The 24,106-nt window shown below is 35.4% G+C and overlaps 1 protein-coding gene across 1 annotated transcript; it reads left to right on the top strand.

The window, feature by feature from the left end:
- The first annotated feature begins 10,539 nt into the window (after positions 1–10,539).
- LOC113783869 (60S ribosomal protein L23a-like) lies at positions 10,540–11,103 on the top strand. Its single transcript, XM_027330114.1, has one exon. It carries the CDS (start codon positions 10,569–10,571, stop codon positions 11,028–11,030), a length of 462 nt encoding a protein of 153 aa, XP_027185915.1. The 5' UTR covers positions 10,540–10,568; the 3' UTR covers positions 11,031–11,103.
- The last annotated feature ends 13,003 nt before the right edge of the window (positions 11,104–24,106 follow it).

The following is a 24,106-nucleotide window of genomic DNA, read 5'->3' as shown; positions in this document are numbered from 1 at the left end:
TCCACTTGAGTTTGAATACCACTTTATATAGCAAGTTTCTTCAAGTTGATCAACTTACAACCAATTTCTTGTGTACAAAGGAAGGATCACTTGCTCCTCGCCCCAAGCCGCACTTGGTCAAGCAAGGAAGTTTTACTATCACTCGGATAACCCTCACAAATCTACACTATTGAAGAAATAGAAACATACTTGAAAAGTTTATTGAAAATTTCACAACTAAGAGTATAAATTTTCTTTAAAGAGTATTCTCACACTTGAATTACTCAAAATCTGATGTAGTCTCAATGTGCGAAAGTTGTTTGAAGAGGTTGACTTTTTTCTTTTTATAAAGGACCAAAAAATTCTTCAATTAATGCTACCAACGGATAGAAGGCAGCTGAAGAGTCAATTAGGCGTTGGTAGTGTCAGACGTCCGATAGGCTAGTTTTCTGCGTCTGAACGCAGGCAGTGAGTTCAAGAAGTTTTCTTGAAATGTTTAGGACGTCCGATACCTCCAGAATATGCGTCTGAAGGTATGATGTAAAATCGGGAATTCTCCTTCAATTCGTTCGGACGTTCGGTGCCTCCAATGTTTTGCATCCGAAGTGTCGCAACGTTTATCGGACGTCCGGTACTCAAGTGTTGTACGTCCGATCGAGGTTAATTAGCTTAGAGGACTTGGCTTATCATTTTCAGACGTCCGAGAGTGGGTTTTTCATGCGTCCGAAGTTACTCAATGGTTGTCGGACGGCCGATGCAGTCTTTATGTGCGCCCGACAGCTATTTCAACATATGTTAGTCTTTGAACTTGTTCTGCTCCAATTCTGGAAAGATCTAATCAGAGAATATTAGTAACACCCATTTTTTGTAATCATCAAAAGTTACGGATTGAGATAAACAATCTCCCCTTTTTTATGATGACAAAACAATGGATGGAGTAAAAAAGTTTTAGGTACAGCTCCCCCTAACTTAATGCATTTAGGGAGTATTCACAACTTCCCTTCAGAATAATCACAACTCCCCCTTAAAATGACTCCCCCTCACATATAGATTACATATCCATATCTCCCCCTTTTGGTCATCGTTGAATCAACCAGTAAAATTATCCATATTACCAATATATTGGCTCACCAATATTGTCACCAGGTATTATCAGCAACACATATCCAAGCTGAATTTAGCAAAACTAATATTGGCAGAACACAACAACACCATCCATTCAGAACCAAAACCAAAACCTTATCAACCAGGAACTAATATTTGCAGATAGATTGAAATAAGCAACATTCAACATAAAAGATAACTAAATAGTTTTACAGACCAGTAGAGGAGTAAAATCCTTAAGACAGAGCACAACAAATGTTTTTAAGTGCAAAAGATGCAAAAATCTAATATGAACTATTATCCTAATCATGAAGTGCAGTAGTGCCTATATGATGTTCTTAGAGGATCCAGGCCTTCTTCTAACCAGGCGAAACTGAGCAGGGTCTTCTTCTTCAGTGTCCTCATCCCCATCATCATCATCCTCTTCAGTCTCTTCTTCAGTTGCCGGAGCTTTTCCCTTGTCCTGTGGTTGAGAACTGGAGGCATGGTATTCTGGGGTAGCCTCAGTGGTTGGCTTAGTTTTAGGCTCCTTTCGGTGTGCATTTTCATTTTCTAGAGGAATGAGAGGTACAAGTAGATTCCTTTTGACAACAAAGGTGGCTTGTTGATCAGAAGTCATGGTCATCATCAAGCCATCTTCAAGAAGCAGGATATGTTGTTTGAGGTCATCAAGCAGAGAGATGACCTTAAGGTTGGATGAAGTATGCATAGAGACTGACCTTCTAGGGTGAATGGTGAAGGGTGTCACATACATAGACTGGTCTCGAGGAGTCTTAGGGGTTACAGGAGTTTCATGAAGATTTTTTCTCCTAAACTCAGAGACAATTTCTTTGTAGCACCAATGATCCTAAAAAAATTTTAGATTTTTCCTTTCAAAGTAAGCCTTTGAAAACACAGTTGATGCACTCTCTTTTGGAGATTTACCACTAAAGGAAATTTCAAAATGAGTAAAAATAGGAGTCAGAAATTTTTCATAGGACAGTTTCCTACGGCTGTCAGTGCTGATTTTGAGCAGAAATTTGCACATGACAAAATCAAAACCAATTCGGATTTTTTCAAGAAAACAATAGAATAGATAAAGTTTCATTTTGTTTGCATCAGTTCTGTGACCATCAGTGGGCACCAACAGATTTGAAATTATGGTAAAAATGATAAGATTTTGAGGACTAAGATCTTCCAATCTTGCCTCAGTAGGAGTATTAAAGTGAGACTGAAAATAGGTCATCAATTTTGCAACATAAAAGTGATGGTATGCAGAGGAAAATTCTTCATAAGAAAAGAAATTTACAATTTTGCCTTTAAAACCATCTTCAATTTTGGTTTCCAAAACAGAGTTGACAATTTCAGGATTCAGTTCTATGTTAACAGAATTGACACGTGAAATGAGATCTGTATGTGATTTACCCTATCTAAGGTTTGTAAAAAATTGATGAAGCATGTCAGGATAGTAGGTGTTTGGAATGGTCAGAAGAGGGGTCCATTTTTGGAATTCAAAAGGTTGAGAACAGATTCAAGGTCAAGCTTACGGAATTCATAGGGAATGATGGACCTTTGAGTGATGAAACCTTTCTGCGAGATCCATTCAAACCTCTCCCTGGCTTCATCATCGATGAACTTCGGCAGGGGAGTTGGTTCAACAGCAGTTTGGGTCCCTGGTTGTTCATTTTCTGGATGCTTTCTTTTTCCACTGTGCTGAGTAGTTGGTGCAATACCCTGGACACCCTTGGTGGCTTCCTGGTAGATGGTTCATCAGTCTGCTGTTCCTCAGCATTTTTCTTTGCATCCTGCTGATTCCCAGAGGGATCAGCAGTTTGCCTTCCCTTGGGTTGAGCAATGCTCTTCTTTTTGGCAGTCCTTTTTCCTTTCCTGGGTGATTTCGTGGTGGTTACATCTACATTGGTAGGCTGCTCCAGTTCCTCTTCATTGTCACTTCCTTGATGCCCTTCAGATTGATGCTCCTCCATCTGCTCATCGGATGGTTCAACAGACGGCTCTCTGGTTTGCGCATTCTGTTTTTTCCTTGCAGATTGCTTCATTTTTCCACCACGATTTCCAGTTTTCTTTTTGGGTGATTTGATGGAAGGTTCGATAACTTGAACATCTTCATCCTCCTCATCACGAAGCTTGAAGGTGCATCCGGCACTCACGGATCCTCTTCTAATCCTCACCATGATTGCAATGCAGTGTGATTTTGTTGTGTAATGTGATACAAATAAGTATCAAACGATGAGGAGTGCAGTATGAACTACAGTGAATGCACGAACTGTCCACAGAGGGAGAAATTTTTGTGGTTAGGGTTTCGGGTAAGAATTGGAATTTATAGTGCAGTTGGCGGTTGGGGGAAGTTATGATGCACAATGAACTCGCAATAGGTATGTAAAGGTGTCGGTCAGAGTGATTTCTTGGTACTTGTTCCAAGAAGAGATGAATTTGAATTTTGAAATTGAGGGAATATGAAGAGTTGCGTCCGAAACTAAAGGGAAAGAATGAACTGAATAACGCAGAGGGCTTTCTTATAAGACGCAATTTTTGAGTGTCGGACAGCCGAACGAAATAGAGCTTTCGACACTTCCGTCCGAACCAAAATTTTCTGGGTAGATGATTAAGAACACTGTCAGACGTCCGTTCTAACATATCGGACGTCCGATAAAGAGTGACCAAAGAATTTTTAGAGATTTTTTCTGAAACACCCAATTTTGTTCTCAAAGGCACAAATTGATCCAGTGGTAAGGCTTTTGTGAGAATATTAGCAATTTGATCGTTTGAACAGACATATTGAACACAAATTTCACCCTTATCGACAAGATCGCGAATGAAATGATACTTTATGTCTATGTGCTTTGTCCTAAAATATTGGATGGAATTTTTGTCAAATTTGTTGCACTAGTGTTATCACAATACATAGGCACATAATCATACATCAATCGAAAATCATTCAATGTATTTTTCATCTACAATAATTGAGCACAACAAGCTCCAACGGCAACATATTCAGCTTTAGTTGTAGATAATGAAATAGCATTTTGTTTCTTGCTAAACCAAGATACTAAGCAATTTTCAAGAAAGTTACATATACCTATTGTACTTTTTCTATCAACCCTACAACCGCCGAAGTCAGCATCAGAGAATCCACACAGAGGAAGTTCATGACACTTAGGATACCATAGACCAAAATTCAAAGTTCCTTGTAGATATCTAAGAATTCTTTTTACTGCATTTAAATGAGATTCCTTTGGACAAGACTGAAAACGAGCACATAAGCACACAAAAAACATGATATCTGGTCTACTAGCAGTTAAGTAAAGCAAACTACCAATCATACCTCTATTCTTCTTTTCATCAACTTTTGTACCTTTTTCATCATTGTCAAATTTGGTAGATATGCACATAGGTGTTCCGACCTGCTTTGAATCCTCCATTCCAAATCTTTTGAGCAGCTCTTTGGTGTATTTTATTTGGTTGATGAACGTTCCATCTTGAATTTGAATCACTTAGAGTCTAAGGAAGAAATTTAATTCTCCCATCATGCTCATTTCAAACACTTTTTGCATGATATTGAAAAATTCATTGCACAAGCTCTCATTAGTAGTACCGAATATAATATCATCCATATATATTTGCACAATTAAAAGATCACGTGAACTTTACTTAGTGAAAAGAGTAGTATCCACAATACCTCTTTTAAAATCATTTTCAATCAAAAAAATCACTCAAACGTTCATACCATGCTCTTGGAGCTTGTTTTAGTCCATACAAAGCTTTTGAGAGTTTAAATACATGATTTGGATAAATTTCATTTTCAAAACCAAGAGATTGATCAACATATATTTCTTGATCAATAAATCCATTTAAGAAAACACTTTTAACATCTATTTGAAATAATTTAAAGTTCTTGAAACATGCAAAGGGCAAAAACATTCTAATTAATTCCAACCTCACTACGGGTACAAATGATTCATCAAAATCAATTCCTTCTTCTCGAGTATATCCGTTGGCTACAAGTTTGGCCTTATTTCTTACTACTTCACCTTTGTCATTTATTTTGTTTCTAAAAATCCACTTTGTGCCAATGATAGAATGATCTTTTGGTCTAGCAACTAATATCCACATCTTGTTCTTTTCAAATTGATTTAACTCCTTTTCCATAGCTAAAATCCAGTTCTCATCTTTTAAAGCATCAACAACATTTTTGGGTTCAAAGTGTGAAACTAATGCAAAATTATCCATTAGTTGTTTAAAAGAGAAATGAGTTCTGACCTTTTCGGATGGATCACCAATGATGAGCTCCTTAGGGTGGTTTTGAGCAAATTTTCAAACTCTTGGAAGATCGTTAGGTGTACTAGTGTCTTTGTCACTATCTTCCCTTACTGGACTATCTTGAATTTCATCTTCCTTTGAATCATTTCCTGGTGAAGCAATGCCTTGGTCAGTGATTGTAAGTTTCTTTAGTTCTCCTTGAATACCTGTATCATCATTTTCACCACTACTTATTGAAATGTCACCATTAGATTCATCAAAAGTGATATGTATAGCTTCTTGTATAACCAAAATCCTTCGATTGTAGACTCTAAAGCCTCTCTTATTCTCACAATATCCCAAGAAAATTCTCTCATCAGATTTTTTATCAAACTTTTCGAGATGTTTCTTGATATTTAAAATAAAGCATTTGCAACCAAAGACTTTAAAGTATCCAACTATAGACTTTTTATCAAACATCAGCTCATAGGAGGTTTTGTTCAAGATTGGTTTTAAAAGAACTCTATTCATGGTATAGCAAGTTGTATTTATAGATTCAGCCTAAAAGTATTTTGGTAAATTATACTCACTATGCATGGTTCTATCAGCCTCTTGAAGAGTTCTATTCTTTCTTTCAACAACCCCATTTTATTGGGAAACTCTTGCAATTGAAAATTCATGTGTAATACCATTGTTGTTACAAAATTCTGGAAAGCCACAAAAATAAAATTCTGAGCCATTGTCACTTCTGATTTTGATGATTTTCAATCCAATCAGTTTCTGAACTTTTGTAAATAGTGAAACAAAGTTTTTGAAAGTATCATCTTTGTTTGCAAGAAACATCATTCAAGTGTATCTAGAAAAATCATCAACAACAACAAAGCAAAATCTTTTGCCACCTAAGCTGGTAGTTTGTGTAGGACCAAATAAATCAAGATGTAAAAGTTCTAGAGGCTTTGTGGTAGAAACACATTTCTTGGATTTAAAAGACACTTTGACTTGTTTTCCAAATTGGTAAGCATCACAAATTCTGTCCTTTTCAAATTTGATCTTTGGCAGCCCTCTAACAAGATACTTTTTAGAAATTTTTTTTAACAGATCTATATTGAAATGACAGAGTCTTTTATGCCACAGCCAGGGGTCCTCATTTGCTACTTTGAGACAACTAAGGCTTGAGGAATCAACTTTTTCAAGGATAACTACATAAATGTCATTTACTCTTTTTCCTTTGAAAACAGTGTTGAACTTTGAGTCAAGAACAAGGCATTCATGATTTTTAAATAACACAAACAGATTCCTATCACACAATTGACTAACACTTAATAAGTTATAGCTCAAATTGTCAACTAAAAGAACATTGTGAACAAAGTTTTGACCATTCTTACCAACATCACCAATTCCAACAGTTTTGACTTTGTTATCATCTCCAAATGTTACCTTTTCACTTGCTTTTGGCTTGAGCTTGATGAACTATGATGGATCATCAGTCATATGTCTTGAGCATCCACTGTCTATGAATCACTTTGATTCCTTAACAATATTCACCAGGTTCACCTACACAAAGATCCACAAGATAATATTTAGTACCCTTTACTTTTTGGATTCTTGAGAGTTAGCATTATGTCTAACCATCCACATGCATCTCATGTCATTTCTCATATTTTTCCTAACATAACAATTGCTTTTTATGTGGCCAAATTGACAACAGAATCTACACATAGTTAATGAATTATTCAAATGAACAGGTTTAATAAATCTTATTTGCCTTCTCCTATAGATAGTAAACTCATTTGCACTATGATTTCACCTTTTCTGATAAGTACCACAGTGAAGTTTTGTATCATTCATTTGAAAACAGTTTTGTTTCTTATGTTGAAGCATCTGACTAAGATCATCCATTCTTCTTTTCAAGTTACTTTGTTCATTTTTTAGCATGTCACAGAAGTTTGTCTTTCTATCAAGTTCAGCATGCAAATCATTTTCAATCCTTTTCAGGTTCTCATTTTCATTTCTCAGACATTTATTTTGTCGAAAAGGCTTGCATTGTCTTGAATCAGAAAGTTAATCTTCTGTTTTAATTTCTCGTTTCTAACATAGGATTCTTTCAAACTGTTATGCATTCTTTTCATAAAAGAGTTAACATCATCATCAGATTCGTTATCACTATTAGTTTAAGAGTTACAAGTAGTTATCTCTTCATCACCAATGGCCATAAAAGTCATTTGGGCAGACTCCTCTTCTTTTTCGACTTCACCTTCTGAATTGCAGTCATTCCAGGTGATCTGAAAATTATTAAACTTTGATTTTCGTTCAACCTTGCTTTCCTTCCTTTTCTTTATTGGACATTCATTTGCGTAGTGTCCAAGTTGGCCGCATTCAAAGCACTTATCAGTTTGCTTTTTATTGAGCTCTAGCTTCCCTTTATTTCTCAAGTTGTTGAACTGATTTGGGAATGAATTGCTGAGTCCACCTTTTTTGAATCTCCTCTTGTTGAGTATTCTTTTGAAGCTTTTCGTGATGAGTGCAATATCACTGTCATCACCTTCCATGTTATCTTCATCTAAGGAGGCTTATCATCTTCATCTTGTCAGACTTTTAGAGCAATACTCTTTCTCACTTTTGTATCTTCTTCCTCCTGCACCTTGGACTTGAGTTTCATCTCACAAGAGGTTAAAGAATTAATAAGAGATTCAATGGGCAAGGTATTTAGATCTTTAGCTTCCTCAATGGCAGTCACTTTACTCTCTCATTCCTTGGATAAAACATTCAGAATTTTTCTATTTTTCTCACCTAGAGAGTAATTCTTTTCAAGTACTTTTAAGTCCTTAATAAGATCATTGAATCTGCAATACATCTTGTCAATGTTTTCATGAGGTTTCATCTTAAAGAATTCATACTTAGTGACCAGAATGGATTTCTTTTGTTCTCTCACATTTTCACTTCCTTCATGGATTTTTCTGAGTTTATTCCAAATCTCTTTTACAAATCTACAGCCTTTGACTCTAATAGACTCATTTGAATCTAAAGCACTGTATAATACATTCATAGCCTTGGTATTTAAGGTAAGATGAGTTCTATCATCACCTGTCAACTCACTCCTTGTTTTTGGTCTCAGCCTATGAGTAACTTCATCAATAATAGAGGCATCATATGAACCTTCATTGACAATAAATCACAACTCAATATCAATATATTGTAAGAAAATAACCATCCTCTCCTTTCAACTCACATAATTTGATTCATTGAATATTGGGGGTCTAGTGACGGATTGTCTTTCAAAAAATATGGCATTGTTGGTTGTTATTTTTACTCCAAAACTGATTGAGTTTAATTTCTAGGAGACCAAACTCTGATACCAATTGTAAGGATCGAAGACAACCTAAGAGGGGGAATGAATTAGGTGGTTTAAAAACTAGCCAAGATATGAGTCACTTTTTGAGAACTTGCTCTCTTTTTCTAAAGGACCACACAATAGAGCAATTGATGAATAAGCACAAGTGTTTGGGAGTAGAAGAGATAGACAATTTATATTGCAAGACAGTAAGTAAAAGGATAGAATAACAAACCAAGTTTCAAACTCCACTTGAGTTTGAATACCACTTTATATAGCGAGATTCTTCAAGTTGATCAACTACAACCAATCTCGTGTACAAAAAAAGGATCACTTTCTCCTCGCCCCAAGCCGCACTTGGTCAAACAAGAAAATTTTACTATCACTCGGATAACCCTCACAAAACTATACTATTGAAGAAATAGAAACACACTTGAAAAACTTATTGAAAATTCCACAACTAAGAGTACAAATCTTCTTTAAAGAGTATTCTCACACTTGAATCACTCAAGATCTGATGTAGTCTCAATGTGCGAAAGTTGTTTGAAGAGGTTGACTTTTTTCTTTTATAAGGGACCAAAAAATTCTTCAATTAATGCTACCAACGGATAGAATGCAGCTGAAGAGTCAACTAGCCGTTGGTGGTGTCGGACGTCCGGTAGGCTAGTTTTCTGCATCCGAACGCAGGCAGTGAGTTCAAGAAGTTTTCTTGAAATGTTTAGGACGTCCGGTACCTCCAGAATATGCATCCGAAGGTATGATGTAAAATCAGAAATTCTCCTTCAATTCGTTCGGACGTCCGGTGCCTCCAATATTTTGAGTCCGAAGTGTCGCAACGTTTATCGGATGTCTGGTACTCAGGTGTTGTATGTCCGATCGAGGTCAATTAACTTAGAGGACTTGGCTTATCATCTTCGGACGTCCGAGAGTGGATTTTTCATGCGTCCGAAGTTACTCAATGGTTGTCGGACGGCTGATATAGTCTTTATGTACGTCCGACAGTTATTTCAGCATATGTTAGCCTTTGAACCTGTTCTGCTCCAATTCTAAAAGATCTAATCAGAGAATATTAGTAACATCCATTTTTTGTAATCATTAAAAGTTATGGATTGAGATAAACAGATACGGAAACCAAGAGCTTCTTCCTCCAAAATCTTTCCATCAAAGCCCTTAATCCTCCCTATGTGTCAACTTTCACTACAAGAAATTTGGTCTTCAGTGACAAGCCATTTTTGTCACAAAAAAATAAAAAGTCGTCACTGATAACTTTTATTGACAATTTTCTAGTTGTCACAGAGTCGTCACTGAAGGCCCGTCGGTAAAAGTATATAGTGACGACAATAAAAGTCGTCAGTGAATGGAACTGTTTTGTGACAACTGATGTCGTCAATAATTATTGTAATTTTAGTGATGACATAGTATCTTGTTAATGATGTACAAATAAATGTTGTCACTAAAAGTGATATGTAATTGTCATTGGTATAGACTAATTACTGACGACTTTTGTTGTCACTAAACACTTTTTAATTCTATGACCACAGATTGTTATTAATGGAAAATTCTGATTCAATGATAACTCTTTATCACCATGAAAATTGAAAATTTTCCTACAACAATTATATCTATAAATGGAAAAAAATGACAATGATTTATAATTAGCAAATGAATGCATCCATTGCATTATGAAATGTCAAAATATCATATAAGCATTCAAATATCATAATGAAGTTCAACAACACCCTATAGATAGTTTGATAAGTGGTATTTGGCCTAAATTTTACATATAACTCGAGGTAGCTTTACAAAACAAATCCAAGTCCCAAATTTCAACACAGAGCCGCTTCAACAACACTCAGCTCCTCCCCTCAACACTCGGCTCCTCCCCTCAGGTAAAAGATTTGTAAGGCAGTTTCCAACAATGGCTCCTAAAGCTGACACCACAAAAAAGCTTGATACAAAGGCTCAGGCAGCCAAGGTTGCCAAATTTGTCAAATCTGGGACAACTTTTAAGAAGAAAGCCAAGAAGATCCGGACCAAAGGTACATTCCATCGTCCTAAGACATTGAAAAAGGACGGGAACGCGAAGTACCCACGCATCAGTGCTCCTCCTAGGAATAAGTTGGACCATTATCAGATTCTCAAATATCCTTTGACTACTGAATCTGCCATGAAAAAGATTGAAGATAACAATACCATGGTATTCATAGTTTACATCCGTGTTGATAAGAAGAAAATCAAAGATGCAGTGAAGAAGATGTACGACATACAGACCAAGAAAGTGAACACTTTGATCAGGCCTGATGGAACAAAGAAAGCATATGTTCGGTTGACTCCAGACTACGATGCTTTGGATGTGGCAAACAAGATTGGAATAATATAAACGAATTTAGTCATTGTTTTGTTCCGATCAAAGATACTGTCTTTTAAGTGTGACAATTTGCTAGGCTGTTTTGTCGTGAAAAAAAATACCAAATTTCAACACAAGGGGGAATTTTTAACATCAGACAAAATTTCACTAAACCTTGCCATTTCCCAATTTCACTATGTCTCTTGTAGTTCGGTTGCTTAGCTAAAATTTGCAATCCAATAAGAACCTCAATAATTAAAGCTGGACATTCAAAATCAGCCCCAAAGAAAATCAAAATCAGCCCCAAACTAATGCACCAAATTAGCTCAAGAAATAAGTACTGCTATTAAACTTCAGCCTCAAAGGAATAATATAACAAGTTGATAAGGCAACAAGCAGTACTATAACAAGTACTGATATAAGTACTGCTATGAACAATATAACCAGTTGATAAGACGATAAGCACAACACTAAAGGAAAAAAGCAACTTCAGTTCACTTGCTTAGCTAAAACATTCAAATAAACTAAACTAAACTAAACCAAAACAATCCAAACTAATGCACCACAGAGGATACAAGGTGTCAAGTATGATAACCAAAGTAATGTCGATCATGATATAAGGTGTCAAGTAGGAGCAATGTGTACCAACATAACTAGAATGTTTCTTTGCCATTTAAAAGCAAATAACAACTTTCTTGTTCTAGATCTCTGAAATTACTTTTGCTGTTTGTCATGGTGTATTAATTCCATAGAAAACCAGCACCCCTTAATATTGTATTCCAATCAAACTAGTGAGTTAGGCAAGTGGCGGGACATTGCAAAACATTCACAGTGAAATTTACTTCAAGAATGGCACCAAAAATGGGAACCATTCATGTGAAAAGAAAAGGTATTACCTCAAGGAATGCCTTCAAAACCCACATAAAAGTTAGTATTATTACTCCGTTAACAGAAAATCCAACCTACATCCAGCAAAAAGTTTGTGATTATACAGTATAAAATAATGCTATATGGAGAACAAACTACCATGTAAGACATGAAACTATCAATAATTAGCAATTAACTGTGGCAAGATGTACACTTCTCAATTTAGCATTATTCCAAGTAGAAGAGGCAAAGCCATATTAATTTGAAAAGGGACATATAGATAGCTGGGGGAGATGGAAAGCAGGTTTTATAGTGAATATTGGGCTAATAGATAATATGATAGCACTTAGCAGAGCTGTGGGGAGTACTCAAAAGGATAAAAATAGCTTGGAACTCTGGATAAAGAAGAGTGATTCTGGACACGAATTGCAAGGCAGCTTTGGAACTAATACAAGGAGCAGGACAGGACTCACCACTATACAATCTAATATGTCAGATCAGGAATGTTTTAAGCAGGGATCGAGAATCCTGGCTACAACATGTTTGGAGAAAGAAGTAAGTGTGCAGACTAGCTAGCTAAAAGTAGTGTCAACAAAGAATCTGGGATGCAGATTATAACAGAACCGTCGCAGGAACTTAGTGAATTGCGTGGTGCAAATATTTTAGGGGCTGCGACCCTATGTTTTGTTTCTGTTTAAGAGGTTTGACCTCTCCCTTGTAAACTTAACAAAAGGAACATACTAGGCAGAGAAGTAAATGCGGTCAACACATTTGCAAGCAAAACATTTTGGCCAAAGCACCTTTGCCCTTAAAAAATAGTGAAACATGTGAAATTCAGCACAAGTAAGGCTAACAAGTATATTCTGGAGAATCATGGACTCTCAAAACATACCATAAGAAACTGTCCATGCTGTTCTAATAACATTCCTAGTTCATGAATTTTTACGGAGGAAGGTCTTTTTTCACATCAAAACTAATTGATGAGTTTTGGTCCTCTTACCAAGCTCTTCCAAAGTGATACTAGTACAAGTCCTTAAGTAGACTTGAGATGCAACCTTAGAACTCTATCACCAGATTTCTCAGTCACCAGATGCAACACCTTAGACTTGAGATGCAACCTTAGAGGTTTGTGTTCTAGAATGAATTTATAAGTTAGCAGAAAAAAAGTCTACAGTATCTCAACTTGCAGGACTACATCCATAGCTAATATACAGCTTTTAAGGCAAAGTACAAATGCAATGATTTGGAGCAACTTGTCCAGGTTTCTAAAAAAATAAATAAATGGAAACAAAGGAAATGAGAGTCGATTTGCGAGTGTGCACATTTACACAAAGATAGAGCACTTCCAACAGGAAAACATTAGGAAAGAGCTTGAAGTCTTGATAGACATATTTCAATCACCTCAATTCAAGAAACATTCAAGGCTGCTTTTGAACCAGACTAAGTGCATTGATCTAAACGAGTTGAATTTTGAAGTGAAAAAAATGTTGTTTTTGAAAAGCATTCAAATCTGTAGAATTTACTCTTACTACCTTAATTGTAATGCATTTAGCTCTACAAACAACACCACAATACTACCTTAATTGTAATGCATTTAGCTCTACAAACAACACCACAATGATGATTTGTAGACGCTTTAAGTAAAACTGAAAAGGGGACGCTTTGAACACATACCAGGAATTGCTGAAAAGGGGACACTTTGCAGTTTGAACACATACTAGGAATTGCTGAAAAGGGGACGCTTTGCAGTTTAATGTGAAATTAAAACCAAAAAATAAAATAAACCAAGTGCTTGAAAATAGAATAACCAAGAATTTGATAAAATCTTAAAGAAACATACAATCTAAATTTTTTTAGAAAGCAAAATCCAACGGTTTCAGAGAATAATATATCAAACCCAATAAAGAACAAAATCTTCAAAATAAGAACATGCTTCTAATGTTCAATTAGACTAGTAACAATAGAGTTTATAAAAAAGGGGGGGAGAATTTCCCTCAGTCACCGCCGGCTTGGTGCAGGTGTTCTTCTTGCGCTTCTTGGCGCCACCGTCGAGGTGGAGGATGAGGTGGAGGGCTGACTCCTTCTGGATATTATAGTCGACTAAGGTGCGGCTGTCCTCGATCTGCTTGCCAGTGAAGATGAGGTGCTGCTAGTCCGGGGGATGCCCTCCTTGTCCTGGGCAGAAATTTTTTTTTTTAAAAAAAAAAATTAGGGCAATAAAATTTGGGGAGAAATTGAAACAATTGATCATCTAAGTAGGGTAGAAAAGGTGATTGCAAATGATGGTGATTGCTAATTAGGGTAAGAAACTTTGGGGAAACTAGACAAATGATAGAGAAGAAGAGAATTTACCCAAAAATTGAATGTTGGGAACACAAAATCGGGTCAATAAAAATTGGGAGAAATTGATTACTAAGCAAGAAGAGAGAAACTTGTCTTTTTACAGCACATGCTCTGAGGAAACATATCAAAATTAGTAGCCCAATAAGGAGGAATGCTCGAGCATTAGTGAGAAAGAAATTGAGAGGGGTCGAAGTGAGAGAGAGACCGAGAGAGACAGTGAGAAGGCCAGCGAGTGAAAATGTGAGAATTAGAAGTGTATCAGACTTAGCCCAAAAGTGGTAGACTTGTACTATTTCATTTTGAAATTTGCTTTTTAAAGAATGCCTCCTCCAATTTTCAATTCCCGCTGTTTCTTTTTCATTTTGAACGAAAAATTTGATCCAATTTTTAGTTTTATCTTTTTAATTAGATTCTCAAAGAAAGGTTATTTTCTTTGTATTAAATTAAACATTTTAATTAAGTATACTAGATCGGGAATCTATTTTCATATTATTTTAAGAAATAATTCATTATTTTTAAACATGAAAAAAGAAAAATCTTAATTATGTGTTAAGAACTTTCTATCAGTTTCTAGAAAATTTTGTTAGTTTTGTCTAATAGTACTATATTTTTTTAGATGTTTTATATTGAAGAATCATGAATGTAAACTTGCACGAAACTATAGTATACGTATTGATTTGTAAGAAAAATATGTATTCGTTTTGAATTTTAGCAAATCAACATTAAATTTGAAGGAATTGCAGTAATTAGTAGTCCTGATTTCATTAATTAACTTATATAACACAACTAATTCCGCTTTTCATCAAAATGAATTTGTACTTAATGAGTTTCAACATTCGACCAATTAGATGTCAAGGAGGCATTGACAGTACCCAAAATTAAGGTATTTGAATTTAGAGGCCTTGAGTTCTAATTGTAATAGTTTATATAGTTGTTCTAACTAAAAACTTTCATTAATTTTTTTTTTCAGTTAAAAACTTATTGAGTAACTATGACTAGTTTAACAAATTATCAAATTTTAAAAAAATTAAATTAATATTTAAGTAACTATGACTAGTTTAATAAATCATCAAATTTAAAAAAAAAATTAAATTAATATTGAGGCTCACAATTAAATAAAGTCATAGTTAATAAATCATCAAATTTTAAAAAAAAAATAAATTAATATTGAGGCTCACAATTAAATAAATGCATTGGAGATGTTCAAGTTAGTGATGATACTTATGTTGTCACTAACTACACTACAGTTTTACTGACAAAAATTGGTCGTCAATAAACATAAACAGTGACAACAATGAAAAGTTGTCAAAGAAAGTGGTAGAATTACTGACAACTTTTATCAAGTCGTCACTATCGCAAAACTCGCGCCTTCCAAGTCCCATGGCGCGAAGTAGTTTTGTGACGACAATTAAAGGTTGTCACTGAAAACTCAGTTGCTTTGAGTCAATTATGACAACCTTCAAAGTCGTGACTAAACAACCTCATTTTGTGACGACTTTTTGTCGTCACAAAGAAATGTTGTCACTAATGACCTTTTTTCTTGTAGTGTTTTATGAAGTGATTTGCAAGATTAAGGTGAAAACTCAAGATTCAAGCAAGAATTATAGGTTGAAGATGAAGTTTTTCCTTCCTTTTCTTTTCTTCAAGGAGTCGGCCAAGAGAGGGAAAAAGATGATAGGATTTTTGGTCAATTTTTTTGTTAATAAAAGGTTAAGAAAGGTCTTAGTCAAAGTCAAAGGTCCAATGCTTTAATGGCAAATGTCATCCAAGGGTTAATTCTCATCCTATTATCTTCCAATCACTAAAATATCTAGCCAATCTCTAATTATCTCTTAACACCTTATAAAATAATATCCGTTTGCATAAAATTCCTTCTAATCTTCAAAAATTTATCACACACATCTCACGAGTGGATCCTATTTTCATAATGTATTACGAACTTAACATGTACTAACTTATACAAGGAAAATGATTTAAAAACTTGACTCGCTTATAAAATTATCAAGGAAATTAAGGCAATAATTTAAAGTAAAGAAAATGCATTCAAAGAAATAAAATAAAATATAAAATAATTTTTCGAATTCTCACATTCTCGGTGTAGTAGGTGTTGGTTTTTGGATGAACTTTTGGATGAATTTTGACTGCATTTTTTACATAATTCTCACAAGTTTGGTGGTGCCGTCACTGTTGCTTTATTGGATTTCATCCATTAAATTTACCTAGTTTGACTTGTTCATTGTATTAATTAGATAAATCTATGAATCATCTAAGTTGTTTGTTTTGCTTTTTTGAGTGCATGTGATTGCTTAGCTTTACTTACAATATGCCCCCAAGAAGTAGGAAATCTAGTGATACACCTATTCCACGTAAGAGAGTTAGGGGTAATCATATTGCTCAATTTGACAATTTTTTATTCTTAAATGAGGAACGTGAATAGTGGTATCGAACCCGCATTAATGTTAAAGTGATGGCAGAAAAGGCTCTAGACCATGTAATTGAGGCAATTTTCCACATTAGAGAATCTTTTCGCTCCTTGGGGTGGAACCTATTCTAGATTTACCATCTGTTTACTATCCTCAACTTGTTCGACAATGTTACGCTAATATTATTGATAAACAATTCCGAGAATCTCGTTCTATTGAAAGTTATATGAAAGGTATTCGAAAAAAGGTTATTCAGGATCACTTAGCTGATTAGTTGTAGGTATCTAAACTAGCCCTAATTTTGCAATAAAAAAAATATTCTGCTATGAATGATGTGAACTGGGATGCCTCTGTAGCTATACATAGGCTCAAGGTTAGTCATACTGGAAAAATCGGTCATAAGACTTATTTGGTTAAGGTTCTCAATATTAAGAGGTGTCTTTTGTTTTACTTCATTTGTCATAATCTCCTGCCTAAGGAGAGTAATAAGCATGCCCTTCGTTTTAGTGATATGTACTTCATTGATAAGATGGAGCCATACTATGGTCCATATATATATGGTATTCCACTTGCTTCTATTATCATTGGGGAGATGCAACATACTTGTAGAACTTTACGAAAGTTGTAGGTATTTGGTCATGCTCATGCCTTTAATTGTATTTTTCGAGCATGTGAAGTGGATCTCATAGGGGAAAAGTATATCAAGCTTAACTGCAGAGCATGTTTCTCTGATCACACTTGCTAAGCTCAACTATGAATCTGTTGGTAGTGTTTAGAGAAACACAGATTGCTATCCATTAGGACCAAATGAGTTTGTGGATGTCATTCTAGGACAATCATAAGCAGCAAGGAAGGTTTCTTCTACTGATTCAGATGATTTCCATGCATCCAAAGAAGGTAGTGAAGCAACTCTTGGTGCCCGACCTCATGTTCCTACTAGCAGCTCTACTGTTTCTTCATCATTGACTCATGCCATGCTAGACATGTTGCAAGGTTTGCATTTTGATGTTCAAGTTAATACTCAAGCTTTTTATCATTTGGAGGAGCGTGTGATTGCCTGGCTTTACTTGCAATTTGCCCCTAAGAAGCATAAAATCTAGTGATGCACCTGTTCCACCTAGAGAGTTAGGGGTAATCAGGTTTCTCAATTTGACAATTTTCGATTCTTAACTAAGGAATGCGAACAGTGGTATCAAACCCACATTGGTAATAAAGTAATGGCAAAAAAGACTCTAGGCCATGAAATTGAGGCAAATTTCCATATTCTTCTTCATGTAGGAACCTATTCTAGATTTGTTGTCTATTTATTATCCTCACCTTGTTCGATAGTTTTACACTAATATTCATGATAAGCAGTCTCGAGAACCTCCTTCTATTGAAGTTATGTGAAGGGTGTTTGAATAGACGTTACTCAGGATCGCTTAATTGATTGGTTGCAAGTATTTAACACTAGCCTGATTTTGCAATGAAAAGATATTCTGCTATGAATGATGTGAACTGGGATGCCTTTATAGCTATACACAGGTTCGGACTTAGTCACATGGGGGAAATTGGGTGTGAGGCTTGTTTGTATTTTCTAAGCATGTGAAGTGGATCTCATGGGGGAAGAGTATATCAATGTCTCACCTACAGAGCATGTTTCTCTGACCCCATTGCTAAGGTTAACTATGAACCTATTGGTGGTGTTTAGAGAAACACAAATTACTATCCATTAGGACCAAATGAGAGTGTGAAAGTCATTTTAGGATGATTATCAGCAGTACGGAAGATTTCTTCTACTGATTCAGATGAACTTCTTGCATTAGAGGTGGATAGTGAAGTAGTTCCTAGTGTTTGGCCTCATGTTCCTGCTAGTAGCTCTGGTGTTTCTTCATTTCGACTCATGCCATGCTAGACATGTTGCAGGGTTTGTGTCTTGATGTTCAAGCTAATACTTAAACTTTACATCATTAGGAGAAGCATGTGATTAGTTGTGATGCATGGATGTAGCATTTGGAGACTCGATTGGATGAGTGGAGTCAACAATGGCAGCCTCCTCTTCAACCATAGTTTTTTTCCCTTTCTTTCTTTTTATCATATTTTTTATTTCTTTTCTTTGTCTAGAGATTTCTTGTGATAGTACTTACACTGTTATCTTTTCTTCTAGTCTTATTAGGTTTATGTGTTAGTATGTTTTCTTTACGCCAACTTCTCATGGCCATGTCTCTTGACAGTTTTCTTAGGTGAGTATACCATTTTTTTGCCTAAATCATTGAGTACAATGCTTCCTTTAGGTGTGGGTGGAAGTTTGGTGGAGTTTGTTATGTTCCTTTAGTTGTGTCATTTATGTTATTTATTTTTTTGGTTATTTAAAGTTGTCAAAATAATGTAACAATCATGTCTAATGCCTGGCACAATGTTGTGGTGATATTTTGAAATCTTGAGTTAATTGATGCAATGGATGTTTCTACTCTAGGGTTGGCCTAGTGTGATAAATGATACCCTTGTGAGTTTGTGAGGATCCGAATTTTTATCTTACTTACTTTTATTTTATTTTACTGGCTTATTTAATTATTTATTTATTCGTTTACTCCAATTAATTTATTTCATCCATTTTAATTTCATTTGCATGGAACAATGTCTCATTTTACATTTTAAAATGTTTCGCTAGTAAAATTGATTTTTCTGCAACTCGTTTAGTAAGAAATAGCGATTATACGTTTTTCGAGGTAAAGTTCGGTCTGAGAGTGGATTAATCTTGGAGAATTAAGGATGATCAATAGTAGACTAAGAAAAGTTAATTGAGGGATTAGAGGTGAGTGCGTTAAATTAAGCTCAATTAGGAGCACTAATTGCTCACTATTCAATTGTTGATTTTTGGGTACCAAAGCACCTTTATGTCATTCTTCCTTTCACTCCATCAAATCACCAACTAACCACACAAAACCTTTCTTCTTCCTCTCCTTCTTGGCCGGCTCTCCCTTCACCCATTTCTACCAAAAATTTCAGCTAGCTTTCTTCCCTTTTTGCTCCAAGAAGACACTCCAAACTTGCTTCTTTTCTTGGTTCATTGCACAAGCTTGAAGGGTGACTTGGAGGAGGAAGGAACTTTGGTGGTTTAAGAGCTTATACACTAGTGGTTTGTCTTCATTCTTGGAAGCAAGGTAACCCTCCAAGCTCTCATCTTTTCCTCTCAACTTATAGTAGTTAGATAGTTATATCTAGTTAATCTTTGGGTTGTTGATGGGTTCACAAGAACTTTGACACTAGGTAGAGGACTTGAGGTGGTTTCATAGGTAGAGGCCTTGAGGATTTTTGTGTGTTTACTTGTTTGTTTGGTGTTTGTTTTGAGGAATTATGGCTTAGTTTTAGTTGGGAAGCTAAAAAGAAAACTTGAAGAATGATAGAGGCTTGCTGTCCAAAATTTGGCTGGTTGAATCCCTCATGTTAATTTCAAATTTTGTTCTTGTTTTGGTGCTATAATGTTTGTTATATGGTGGTGTTTATGTGGTGTTTCTCCCAAAAAGCTTTACAATTGGTTGAGTTAAAGTAGGGGAAAGTGAGGTTGCAAATCTGTAAAATTTTCTGATCAGGAGACCCGACCAGTATTCACGTTTTGGCCCATAACTTTTTTTCTGGGAGTTGAAATCAAGTTCCATTTCTGGCATCTGAAACTAGATTCCGAGAGCTTTCCAACGCTATAAAATACATCTCCTAATTCGTTTCCTATGAGCTGTAGTGAACCGGCAAAGATGACTGATTTTCCTCACTGTTTTCATCCGAGAAGCAAGCATAGCTGCAATTTGTAACTCAATTTCACCTATCTTGCAAAATGAATTTTAAGATAGTTCCTTCTAATGACTTTTACCATTTTGAATCTAGTTTTCAACGCCACAAACCATGATAAATTTTGAGTTGTGTAGCTTTAGTTATGACCAGATTTTGAAACTCTGTCAAGTACTTCAGAACTGGAAATTCCGTGAATCAGGTTCCAAAAATCAGTTTTCTTAAAACCGTTGTATCTTGGTGTAGAAAGGTTTGAATTGAGTTTTGTTTGTTGAATTTGAAACTAGGTTTGCATTTCTATTAGTGATATAAATTTCAAGGGCTGATTCCATTTCTATGAATTTTTCCGAATTTCCAAATTTTACTGAAATTGCAAGCCTGTTTTGCCCTGTCCTGTCTGGAACAGTGATTTTGAGCTAAAATTTGAATGATTTTAAATTGGAATCTGGAAAAAGTGTCTTCTAGAGAGTTTTAGTGCATTAAATCTAGTTTCCAACGGTATAAAGTTTCCAATTTTTGGACTTATAAAACTCAAGATATGATTTTTTCAAGTAGTGTCACACCAAGTTGGAAATTTTCTGGTTTCAAACAAAGTACTCGTTTAAGCACTTTCAACCTTCCTTTGAGATTGTTGGACCGTTTTAAGTTTAGTTTCATGGTTGGATACAAGGTCTCTTTGAACTTTAAACCTTCATTTTGAATTTTAGTTTCCAAAGGATTAATTCTCTTTTGATGACTCTTCTTGGTTGCCTAACTTCCTTGGTTAATGGCACTTTTTTTTCATACTTGAGAAATGGATTTCAACCCCTAGTCTTATGCCCTCGATTCCCATGAGTTTGAACTTTAAAAAGGGAGCGTTTGGACTAGAGTAATTCTTGGAGAATTTCACTAGTTTTATACTCGAAACTTGGAACCTTTAGCTTTGATATTTACTATGAAAATGAGTGAAATTTTGGATGAGTTTTGACTCCGTTAGTTTGGAAAATGTGAACGCTCTTTATATTCTAAAGTTTGGACATGAGAATAGAAGTTTTGAAAGATGAAAACCATCTACCTTTTTCTCGATTTTCGTGCCAAAAGTGAATATGGTACTTTCTTTTGAAATTAAGATTACTTACCATGACTTAAATAAAAAATGACCTTTGAGTTCTCTTTGAGCATTATTTCAATAATTTAGCGAGAAAAACTCCTTTAACTTGACTCGAACTTGTGACCTTGAGAGTGGGTAGCGAGAAAATATTTTCTTATTAACCTTGGTCAAGTACCTAAGTAATCGTGATTGTGCATGTCTCAAGTGGTCACGAGGACGCCGAAGAGCTCGTCTGACTTCTCGTTTTGCTCTTGTTTTGCCCTTGACTTGTGGTGAGTATCAAGTGCATGTTCAATGCTAATGTGATTGAAATGATATTTGTACAAGTGCTATATGATATGTGAACTTGCCAAGGCGAGGGTGTACTTTATCGCCCTTGTCCTCTCTCTCTTGTGGTTGAATGATACTTGTTAAATGAATGTATATGACTTGCACTTGTACTCGAAATGTTTTAACTCGTGAGCACTGAGCGGTAGAATGTATCACGCCCAATTCGAGTGGGAGGTACCACTCATCCTGACTCAGTGCTATGAACGATTTTAAGTCGATTGGAGCGATGTCTCAACAACCATCATGCTTGTGGGGACGCCCCAACCCATTGGCTAACCTCGTAATTCGAGCCGGCAAGGGATTGGTTGAGAAGCTTGGTGAACCATGAGAAATTTTATAGCTTGATCTTTTGAGATCTTACTTGGCATACTCGATTAGTATTGCCACTTCATGCGTGTTTGGTTCCGGATCCAAGAGGGTGTTATGTTGGATGGAGGAAGTAAGTGGAGCACTACGGTCATATTATTACTTGAGTTGACGGAGAGTCAACCCCGGATGGCTTGAATCGATCGAGACGTGGAAATAGCTCTGACAGCTCTTGTATCCTTCTATATGTTTTTATTTCTTACTTGTGCACTTAAATGAAAGTTTATGTTAAAGTTGCTCTCAAGAATGCTATTTGATTAATTGGTGCTACTTGCTTACTTGCTTGATTTTTTTGACCTCACTGAGCATTAGCTCATCCCTTTAAGTTTGTTTTCCTTAACAGGCTTGGAGATGGAAGTTGGAGATTCTAGACTAGCGACTTTTGGTTGAAACTAGTATACTTTTGTATGTTATTGGAGACCATTAAAGTGTAAATTTTGTTATACTTGGATATTTTGGATTGTAATTGTAATGGTATACTTGGGAGTTTTGGACTTGTATATTCGAAGTATTTCTTAATTAAGTCGATGGTTGACTTGTGGTTCTTTATTAAGTTTGAATGAATACGTGAGTCTTGACAAGAGTTAGGCAGGCGTTCCGTTGATACCCTAGGGTTCGTTTTAGGGAGAGGTGGGGGCGTCACAGAGTTTGGGCCTTAAGATTGAGTTTTATTGTCAATCTATTCTTTCTTGTTATGTGATGTTGTTCGTAAATTTGTCACTCTACAACTTGCTTAGTATCTTTTTGGAGTTATCTTGGAATGTATATACATGACAGTGATTAGGACCATCTTTGTTTAACCATTTTGACTTGAGTAAATATACCAACCCATTATTTTGACCCTAGTTCTAAGCCATTGAGCAATGTGACCCTCTTTCTTGGTTTTGTATTTGTGTTTACCTTTCACCAATTTAACTTTCTAATATTTCCTGTCTTTAGTAACTGGTAGAGCATTGTTATGTTGAAGGGTTGAGGTGTGGTGGTTGAGTTAAGTATTGTTATTGAAGGCATATTATGTTGAGATATTGGGTAGGATTGTAGTGCTTCAAATCAAGGGGATTGTGTTTAAAGATTAATAAGGATTTCACCAAAAAAAAAGAGAAAAAAAGGAAAAAATTTTGGCAAAAAAATGAAAAATGAAAAAAAGAAAAGAAAAGAAAATTTGTTTTTCCCTTGGCGTTATTGCAATTGTTGTGTTGTTTTGTCAATTGGGAAGGTTTATGGTTGAACAATGATTCCGTGTCTGTAAGGATATGTTTGGTTGGGTTGTGAGGTGCTTTAAAGAGTGATTTATTCAATATTCTTTGCAAAGAGTTGAGGGAGTTGCCTTTGGCGGATAATTGCTTAGATGCTCTACTAGTTCCAAGGATTATTAGCCTTTGATTTTCTTGTTATCTTACCGTAAATGTTAACTTCTTGTAACCAAATTCAAAGTCCTTATGATTCATGTAATGCATGTATTGGGGTGACTAAGGGTTAGATTCTTTACAAGTTTATGGTAGTGCACTTTTATGTAATGCACTTGAGTGAAATTTTGCCCTTTTTTTGTGGTTATTGCATGTGCTTGAGAGAGTGTGAGGATAAATCTGTGAAGTCTATCACTTAGGTTCACTATGTGTCGGGTGCATTTATTGTGTTAAGAGATTCTCGGTTGTGCAATATTCCACTGGCATTGTTGTAGACACCAAATTTTTGTCAAAATTTTAATGTTTTCTTGAATTTTTTCTATTTAGTAATTTATTTATTTTCTTGCATTTTAATATGCATTTTTCTTATTTTTGCAAGTTTGTTTAGAAAAAAAAACAACAAAACAACAAAAATAAAAAAAAATAAAAAAAGAAAAATCATAATCATTTTGTTTCACCAAAATCACTATTAACCCATTTCACACTCAATGGCCATGGACTTGTCTTTTCATTAGTTGA

Source organism: Coffea eugenioides, chromosome 1, assembly GCF_003713205.1.
Source record: "Coffea eugenioides isolate CCC68of chromosome 1, Ceug_1.0, whole genome shotgun sequence".
Taxonomy (NCBI): domain Eukaryota; kingdom Viridiplantae; phylum Streptophyta; class Magnoliopsida; order Gentianales; family Rubiaceae; genus Coffea; species Coffea eugenioides.
Note: the sequence above shows the minus strand (reverse complement) of the source record. Positions and strands in the feature narration are given on the sequence as shown.